At 37.8% G+C, this 10,317-nt stretch overlaps 2 protein-coding genes across 2 annotated transcripts in view; both read left to right on the plus strand.

Annotated features, from left to right (window-relative positions):
* LOTGIDRAFT_161646 (hypothetical protein) overlaps positions 1-1,254 on the plus strand; it is a gene marked incomplete at both ends in the record, with an annotated part of 5,628 nt that extends 4,374 nt beyond the window's left edge. Inside the window, 2 exons of the mRNA XM_009057494.1 lie at positions 519-588; positions 986-1,254. Of these exons, the coding sequence (XP_009055742.1) occupies positions 519-588; positions 986-1,254 (339 nt within the window). The remainder of the gene's footprint in view (positions 1-518; positions 589-985) is intronic.
* A 2,745-nt stretch (positions 1,255-3,999) lies between these two features.
* On the plus strand, positions 4,000-10,240 carry LOTGIDRAFT_161647 (hypothetical protein; the record flags this gene model as incomplete). Its single annotated transcript, XM_009057495.1, has 4 exons — positions 4,000-4,063; positions 8,098-9,389; positions 9,690-9,759; positions 10,137-10,240. The coding sequence occupies 4 exons, from the start codon at positions 4,000-4,002 to the stop codon at positions 10,238-10,240; spliced, it is 1,530 nt and encodes a 509-aa protein (XP_009055743.1).
* Positions 10,241-10,317: the final 77 nt, after the last annotated feature.

Here is a 10,317-nt window from a genome sequence, read left to right on the forward strand (position 1 = left end):
TCTGCATACTCTGTACCGGTCGGGGCATCTTCTTTTAGTGCCCATTGGATTCACCACACATCAGGGGGTAAATTTGTAGGTTATTTTGAAGCGAGGAAAGACGACTGGAGAACTTACGGATATAGCCTAATACCTTATCAACAGGTAAAGTTATCGATTACTCTCGTCTGTTCAGTAAGTGATGGTTTATGTTGTACAACTAGCTGAGCCTGAAAACTTTCATGCAGATTGATAATAGAGGAGGGTTGAGGGGGGGGGGGGGGGGGTTGGAACCAGAGGGAGGGGGCAGCATAGCATTTAAGAACTCATTGTTAAAAAAAACTGAAAGTGATACTATTTATATCCTTAATGATATGCTTGTTTCATGCGTTACGTTAAAGATCTCTTCAACAGTTGGAATCCGAAAAGAGTGGGCTATGGCAGCGAGCCCAGTTTCATTGCATGGCCTTGTGTCTTTATCTGTCCAATAGACTGAAATGAGAAAGTACGACGTGAAACCTGTTCTCTTTTAATTTCAGGGACTAGATTTTCTATTCTGGAATGCAGATGATCATGTCGTCACTGAAAAAAACATAACATACAATTCAAGTAAGTTTGTATAGGTGATGAAAAACAATGCAGATAAGAGAGTTTTTATGATATTCAAACATTCATCCCGAGGGAAGTTCCAAGAGAAGACTTGTTGTTTTTCTTGTGAATTTTGAGAATAATAAAAATAAATGAAATAAGGGGCGCAACTCCTGTTTACAAACTTTAACAAATTTAGCCGGCGACCAGGGAGCTAGACTTTCTTTTTGTCTAGACATTCTGATAGCATCTAATAGCACTGTTCCATATTTCAATCAGTCGTGTGTTGTTCTTGCAATTCTACAAAAAATAAACGGAATTCGTGCAAGGGTCGGTGTATCTTTTCAATTTTGTTTCGACGAACTTATATCATATATATATTTTAATATTTTATATCATCAAAATGTTTTAATTGTAGATTTTAATGTCAAAAAGTTTGAAGCAACCATTAACCAGCAAGCAACGTCATTTGATCCATCTACCAACGTAGTTTTGACTGACACCAGCAGAGCCGTGGCCGTAAACAGATGTGACAAAACATCATGTGACTTGGTCAGCTGTACTGAAACCAATACGTGTACGCTTTTGTACATTCCACATCATTGTGAGGTTCGAAACAAATTAGGCTCGGCTGTTTATAAATCTTCAGAAAACGAAGAGTCTTGTTCAGCACCGCCACCGTCCTGAAAGTATTACACCACCGCCCTGAAAGTATTACACCAGGGCGACCTGCAGTAGAGTCATTTCCGTTCAACAATATAAATAAAATGTAAATGTATAGTCTAACTTGTATTAAGCAGCCAGTCAAGGGAATGCTCAAAAGTGGCTGCTTCCAATGTTGTCTTTTTTTTAAATAAGGGGACGTATCCCCCACAAATATTATCGAAAAAAAACCTTCTCGGCCAAACAAGTAGTGTTCCTGGGTGATGCATGCTATAGAAATAAGTAAGTTCTGAAAGAAAAACCACTGAAAAAAATCGGGCAGCAACCCCTAAACAAAGACAATACAGGTAAATTTCGTAGGAAAAATTCGGGCAAAACCAGCTTGCCACCCCTCCACCTCCCCCCTCTCCCCCCTCTCCCCATATTACCCGGATTTTTTAACCCGGTCTCCCCATGTCCGTGATACAGGTCGAAGGCAATAAACCGATGCCCGATGTGCTACAGGCCGTATAGGGTATCCATGTTAAAGATCCCTCTACAGTTGGAAATCAAAAAAGAGTTTCCCACATTGCATACTGTATCGTGTTGTCGGTCTTTATCAGCCTAATAAAGGGCAGAAAAGAGGAACTTAAAACTGCATTTTTTCCTTTTTGATATTGTTACTTGATTGTGGTCTGAGGTCATTAACGATTCTTCTCTCCCTTCTTAGCACACGCTTTGCTAACATTTTCTACATTTCTAAATCTCAACGCGCGACATTATCTATTGTCTATCCATAATAGTAAACAGATGATTTCCGAACAGGTCTTGTTCACAGTGGCCGTGTGCAAAAATTTACAGAGTGCAGTATCTTGAAATATTAATATTATTTTACGTAAAGTGGAATCTGTCTCGTAAAGTGGAATCTGTCTCGTAAAGTGGAATCTGTCTCGTAAAGTGGAATCTGTCTCGTAAAGTGGAATCTGTCTCGTAAAGTGGAATCTGTTTCATGAAAGAATGTTTATGTGTATCGGGGACACTGATTTGCATCGAATTGCACCATTTCAGTTTGGATGTGTCTGTGATGCCTGTAATTTTTCATACTGCCCGTTTAAGTTTTATTTTTTCTTTATGAATAATCTTATTTAGTAAGATAAGATTTATTGTATATACGTCCATTGTGGGCAGCATTCAAATATAAAACAGTACAATAAGGTGAGAGATATAATGAATTTAGATTTAGTATAGATATATGTTACTTTATATATAAAACAAAGAAGTGACATGGTCCTTTATAGGACAAACATGAAAACAGTACAATAATGTGAAAAATTGATAACCGGTGCCGCGGTTTGTTTTTACTGTGGTGTAACAGAACAGTTCTTGTCATCTAATTTATTAATAATTTCTATAGATATCAAAACTGTATTCTCTTAGGTAATCATCTTATGCATCATTTAAATCTTGAACAATGATAATAAAGGCCGTGGTGCCTATCTCCTTTTCAAGATACAATTAGCCTATGGATGGTTTCAGATGTGTGTGGGACAGTATAATAGAAAAAAGATGATGCCATGTGTCCGCTTTTTTTTATCTCGTGTACTAGTTCTTTTATCCACTACTGTATCGTTAATCTGTTATATACCATATTGAAACATAAAATATTGTGAAAAGTCTTGAATATTAATAGTGACGTTTACAGGTGGCCCCACCCCCACCTTTCAGACCTTTGAAAGGTTACTTTGAAGTGAAATTGTCATCTCAGTCCTTGTGAAATCTGTTGGCATAGTCTAGGAGAGACACCTTTTTTTTGGAAATGATCAAATCAAACGCCAATGTTCGGCGGTCTGTTCTACAGCGTGTTGAAAGCGCCATAGGATCCAGAGGGTCAGACAAGCGTTGTAACATCTCCTTGAGCGTTATAAAAGCGCAGTACATGCTTGACAAAGACGCTGCGAAAAACGTTAGAACGCAATATATTCGCATAACTCGCAGTTACAGGTCGACTGTTTTGAAGTTAGTAATTTTTCAGGGACTTTTCCTCTAGTTTTCTTCATGACTAGTGCATTTCATGTCGCCGTAAGATCCCAAATATGCATGTACGCAGTCCGGGCTGACGGGACTATATAAAACATTACGATCAATTGTCTCCCTTTACGACCTTAATTCAATTTCGTACCCTCAACTTAGTGAAATTTTTATTTGATAGTTTCAATGCCCTATTTGTAAGCCATTTCACTCGATTTAAGACATTTTTTGTTCGGTTGTCTCACTTGAAGAGTGACGGGTGCAGGACTGGGTGCAGGATTGGGAAGGGCTACCGCTAAATTGTTTTTCGACCCAATTATAAAAAGTTTTGTAAATAAATAATCCTGCATTTTATACAATTTGCAAGAAAATCTTTTCAATATTATTACATTGGAAAAAAGCATTTTCCACTAAACAATATGTAATTTGTAATTTGAGAGTTGGCTTAGGCAGTCAAGGTGTAAGACGAAGTTCGTAGAAGCTTAACATGATGAAGGTGATTCCACTGTGTACCATCTTTTTCTTATATTCTTATATAAAGTAGCTTTAATTACGGTATAAAAAGAAATTATTTTTATATCACATCAGTAAAGATGAGAGTTTGTTTCAGCAATCAGTTCTATTAGTTCTTAATATAAGGTAAGAGTGTTTGTCTTTTTTACATGGATCCATTTATCATTCATAAACTTGGGCTTAAACTTTTTGTATATTTTATAAACGATACACATTGTAACTTTATTATTTTTCAGGTAAATAAATAAAATGGCGGTTGTAGTTGGCTGTACGCTCTGTGTAATGGCTTACATAAGTTTTTCGTCGGCAGCACGTAAGTTTTTAACAACAATATTATTCTATTTTTTGTGTTCTTCAACAAAATCTGCATTGATATAAAATAAATAGTGTAAAAGCTGGCCACCTCCCGGTTGACAAACATAATTTACTTGGTTCACTTTTTTCAGAAAAATAAAAACAGTTAAAAACAAAGCAATTCCAAGAAAAAATGGTGCATTGTAGGCTATTGTTAGGGACGAGTCTATGTATCGAGCACACTATTGCTCCTCTGTCAGCTCTTGGAGTAAATCTTACTGATTTCAAGTAAAACAACTGGATAACAAATCTGAATTCAGTTTATTATTAACTTCTCCAAATCTATTCAAATCAAAGTTGACTTAAAACCGTAAAAAACTGAAATTACAATATCAATGAAGAGGTGAGTTCGGATACTCGAATGATGTTTATAATTACATTTTAAATTGGCTTCATTGCACACTGACCGTGGCGTACTGATAACGCAATAGTATTGCAATTGATACGTTTACCTATTACATCTAAAACTGGGGTTCTTATCTTGTAACATTGATTCTAGGGTATCATAGGTTCTTATCTTATAACATCGATTCTAGGCCTAGGTTCTTATCTTGTAACATTGATTCTAGGCCTAGGTCCTTATCTTATAACATTGATTCTAGGACATTCTAGGTTCTTATCGTATAACATCGATTCTAGGCCTAGGTCCTTATCTTATAACATTGATTCTAGGGTATCATAGGTTCTTATCTTATAACATCGATTCTAGGCCTAGGTCCTTATCTTCTAACATTGATTCTAGGATGTCCTAGGTTCTTATGTTATAACATTGATTCTAGGACATTCTAGGTTCTTATCTTATAACATCGATTCTAGGCCTAGGTCCTTATGTTATAACATTGATTCTAGGGTATCATAGGTTCTTATCTTATAACATCGATTCTAGGCCTAGGTCCTTATCTTATAACATTGATTCTAGGGTATCATAGGTTCTTATCATTGATTCTAGGACATTCTAGGTTCTTATCTTATAACATCGATTCTAGGCCTAGGCCCTTATCTTATAACATTGATTCTAGGGTATCATAGGTTCTTATCTTATAACATCGATTCTAGGCCTAGGTTCTTATCTTATAACATTGATTCTAGGGTATCATAGGTTCTTATCTTATAACATCGATTCTAGGCCTAGGTTCTTATCTTATAACATTGATTCTAGGGTATCATAGGTTCTTATCTTATAACATCGATTCTAGGCCTAGGTCCTTATCTTATAACATTGATTCTAGAGTATCATAGGTTCTTATCATTGATTCTAGGACATTCTAGGTTCTTATCTTATAACATCGATTCTAGGCCTAGGTCCTTATCTTATAACATTGATTCTAGGGTATCATAGGTTCTTATCATTTATTCTAGGACATTCTAGGTTCTTATCTTGTAACATCGATTCTAGGCCTAGGTCCTTATCTTATAACATTGATTTTAGGACATTCTAGGTTCTTATCTTATAACATCGATTCTAGGCCTAGGTCCTTATCTTATAACATTGATTCTAGGGTATCATAGGTTCTTATCATTTATTCTAGGACATTCTAGGTTCTTATCTTGTAACATCGATTCTAGGCCTAGGTCCTTATCTTATAACATTGATTTTAGGACATTCTAGGTTCTTATCTTATAACATCGATTCTAGGCCTAGGTCCTTATGTTATAACATTGATTCTAGGGTATCATAGGTTCTTATCATTGATTCTGGGACATTCTGGGTTCTTATCTTATAACATCGATTCTAGACCTAGGTTCTTATCTTATAACATTGATTCTAGGACATCCTAGCGCTAAGATCGTTTAGGTGTAATAGTCTCTAGGTAATTTGGGTCATTTATGTCAGAAATAGACAAAAGGTGCCTATTGACAACATATTCCGCCTCGATCATGAAGGTCAGGAGTGTTTCATCGTCCAACATTTCACTGTGGAGATACGACTACGTTTCTTATGGATCGTATGAGTCGTTCCCAGGGTCCACCAATATGGCTTGATTCTGGAACGTTTATTGCTAAAGTAAACCAGTTACAGTAAGTTGTTCTTACGAAGTTCCTTTGAGATTTGGTCATTATCCATTTCCTTTAAGGCTGATTTTAGTTCATTCTCTGCACCTTTGAAGTTTGAGCCTTGGTCTGAGCGAATCTGTTGAACTGGACCTCATCTGCAGATGACGAATTTGTATCCATTCGATGGGCGACCTCCAAATGCGGCGTAAGTCGGCGTTTTGGATGCGACCACCAACACGAATTAGTCCGTCTTCGTCAAGGTTCTAAGCTATGGTTTCCGCATATGAAATGAAACAGCACTTCGTTGCCCATCTTCTCAACACAAAATGGTCCGAAAAAAAGAATATCGTAAAATCACGTCTAATGAAATCGGCATCAACACCATTTTCAGATTCATATTGATTCGCAGTCTTCTTTAAGCCAAAATTGGCACAACCACGTGAAATTGATGCACCGAAAAGATGAACTCTCATTCGATATACTGTTGGTTCGTTGCTTGTGTCGCCATCTTTCCACCATAAAAAGCGCAATTAATCTAAATTACTCTAAACTGGAAGAACATAGCCTCTACATCACAAAAGAGGCAATTTTCTCCTTTCTAAAGCTACATAACACACCAACTAGATTGTTAGTGAGGTCAGAGCCGTGTAGAAGATGAATATTAAGTGAATCAATAAGATAAGTACTGCTGCAGTCAAATACGACATATCATCCGGTTCCTTCAGTGGCGGAGCCAAAGGGGGGACCCCCCGCACTCCCGAAGGCATGTTTTTCGGGCAAAAAGCCATATAAATCATATAAAACTACCCATCAACAATAGCTTCTGGTTCTCTTGTGACTTCAAATATTGGATTGATTCCATAGCAGTCTTAGTGTATTGTAGTTGGTCTGAGACACGTCGCAATGCAGGTCTATCATTGTGTTGAATGGGAGGAGGCCTTCCTTTTGGGTCGCCGTATCTCTCTTGCAATAAAAGTTTAGCCTTCTGGTACGATTCCGTAGTATCTAATCCAAATAATGGTTCAACCTGCCGTATAGTGTTCGTTTTCTTTCTTTCTATAAAAGTTACTTCATCGATGTGGTATATTTTATACTGTCACGGATGCGCGTAATTAGCGAACAAAGGAAACTCGATAATGTAAACAAATGATTTACCTCGAACAAAGGAAAGCGAACAATGGTGCCAAGAAGAACAAAAGATCCTGAAAGTGAAACAATGCGGTGCCAATATCGGTAAATCGCCAGATGCGTTCGAATTGAATTGTCGTTCGAAACAAAGGAAATTGAGAACGCGGGACAAGTCGAAGCGTATAATTCCAGAAAATCTAAATAAAAGGAATACCGTCGAACACCCGATCCAGTTGACGGGGGTCTATGGTGTGTTGCCTGGTCGAGATTCATTACCCCCTCACTTGTGCGTTAGAATTAGATTAGATTGTAGCATATAGGTGTTTAATCAAAATCAATATCTTCTTAATGGGGTGGAAATGAAAATGCGAACACTGTCGTCTTAGGAAAACGCAATGCAATCCAATACATGTATTGCTTTAAAGATAGCTTACCAGGCAAGGTAATATACGCCCAGTGGCAGCTTTGAATTAAAAAAAAAATATTTGGCAGTACAGTAACAATTACCAGTATGATATATTCAACCTTCAGACATACACTTCTTTTGAACTTTTTGAGGCGATAAGGAATATTATTACCAAGTTTCGTCAAAATCCGTCAAAATCTGTGCCTTGTAGAGTGTTTACGTGCTAAAAATTGAACGCGTTTTCAAATATTTTTCGATTCTTCTGATTTTCAATAGGGTTCATTCTTGGGTGATTACAAACCAGGTTTTGTCCAAATCCGTCAAGAATTGCCACTTGTAGAATTGCCCTATACAATCCCTGGCGCCGCCACTACAAAGTAACTGTCTGGTTTGCCACCCAAAGCAATATCTTGCTTTTATATTCATTGATGTTCGTAATTTCGTTGCTTTCTGTTTATTTACAGTTTGTCCTGACAAAACCAAGTGGAATTATCCAGTATTTTGGATTGGTCTACCAGGTAACTATGGATGTGAAATTTATTCAGCAAATGGGCGCTCAACTAAAGCGAATGCTGTTTTGGAATGCCCGTATACTACAGATCGAGTTTATGAACCATTGACAATGTTTGGTCATGAAATAAACCAGGAATCACTAACTATTGCTACTCGAATGCCGGCTTCTACCGGTAAAAGTTTTCATGGTTGTTTAGTACAATCCGATAACCCAATTTCAGTCGTAGCAATAAATAAGTATGATGGTCTAATTGAAGGCAGTCAGTTTCGGGAACTGAAAGAATTGGGAACAGAATATTATATTATGACTGCAAACTCGAACATCTCTTCTAAACCAGAGTTCGCCATCATGGCGCCTTTCGCGGGTACAAAAGTCAGCGTGCGACTTCCTCTGGTACGACCAATCTCTGTTAATTACGGCGGTACGACCTACACCACTGGCGATTGGATTAATGATACCCTGAAAGATTTTCAAACCATGAGGATAGTAACGAATAAAATAGATTTAACCGGTTCTTACGTCGTGTCGGATAAACCGGTTGCGGTTGTGGCTGGAGACTATGAAACCAAAGTTCCGATTGGCGGAACAGTAGTGAGTGGACACGTAGAGGAATCCATGCCACCAGTCCAAGAATTGGGTAGAGATTACATTGTAGCGCCTCTAATTCACGAGAACTATACCTGCTCGTTACGCATTTTGGCTGTAAGTAACGTCACAGATGTAACAGGCGTTACAATATCGAATATAACTGACACGGTCGGATTCGCCGTTTCGATTCCTTTCAATGAAGTTTATGATTACGACTTCAACTGCGAACTCCAGCTTATTCGTGCAAACCAAGATATTATGGTCGGACTGTTCACACAAACTGGAGGTATAGTTGGTGGAAAGCCTGCGTATTTTGTTTTGACACCGTTAGAGAAAGCGGGAAATGTAGCGTGGTTTAGCGTGCCTGATTATCATGGTTTAAATCTGTACTTTGAGCACAATTACGTGAACATTATTGTGAAGGCTTCTGATGCTGGTGGAATTCGAGTTAAGAACTCGAGAATCACATCCCAATTCCATCAAGACATTGACGTTGGAGGCGAAAACTACTCTGCATACTCTGTACGGGTATGGGCATTTTCTATTGAAGCTCAATGGATTCACCACACATCAGGGGGTAAATTTGTATGTTATTTTGAAGCGAGGTATAACGACTGGAGAACTTACGGATATACCCTGATACCTTATCAACAGGTAAGTTATCGTTTACTTTCGTCTGTTCAGTAAGTGATTGTGCATGTTGTACCACTAGCTGATCCTGAAAACTTTATGGTTGCCATCTAGGTCAGTGTCTTCTCTTTTGCAGAAATTTTTCAACCCGCTTTCCCCTGTCCGTGATGCAGATAAGACACGGACAGAGCGATGGGACAATAAACCGAGGCCCCGTGTGCTACAGCACATATTCATTGTACACTGCATGGCCTTGTGTCTTTATCAGCCCAATAGACTGAAATGATAAAGTACGACGTGACACATGTTCTCTTTTAATTTCAGGGACCAGATTTTCTATTCTGGAATGCAGATGATCATGTCGCCACTGCTAAAAACATAACATACAATTCAAGTAAGTATGTTATTGGTGAAAAAAAAACACTACCAAGATTTCTTTTTTATGATATCCGCATCCTGGGGGATTTTTCGAGAGAAAGGGGTAATACCAGAGGGGAGGGGTAATATCTGTTTCATAAATCAGAGAAGACTTGTTCTTTTTTGTGAATATTGAGAAAACAACGCATGAAATAAGGGGCGCAACTCTTTTCTAAATTTCCATGTGTATAAGGGGGACACTAATAGCTTCGATTTGCACCGTTTTAATCAGTCGTGTGTTTTTCTTGCAATTTCACAAAAATTAAACGGAATTCGTGCAAGGTTCGGTGTAATTTTTGTTTCGACGAACTTGTATCATATATATTTTATATCATCAAAATGTTTTAATTGTAGATTTTAATGTCAAAAAGTTTGAAGCAACCAGTAACCGACAAGCAAAGCCCTTTGACGCATCTACCAACGTAGTTTTGACTAACACCAACAGAGTCGTGGCCTAACAGGTGTAAGAAAACATCATGCGACTTGATCAGCTGTACTGAAACCAATACGTGTACGCTNATATTACTCCACTTAT

This window comes from Lottia gigantea (assembly GCF_000327385.1).
Source record: "Lottia gigantea unplaced genomic scaffold LOTGIsca_30, whole genome shotgun sequence".
Taxonomy (NCBI): domain Eukaryota; kingdom Metazoa; phylum Mollusca; class Gastropoda; family Lottiidae; genus Lottia; species Lottia gigantea.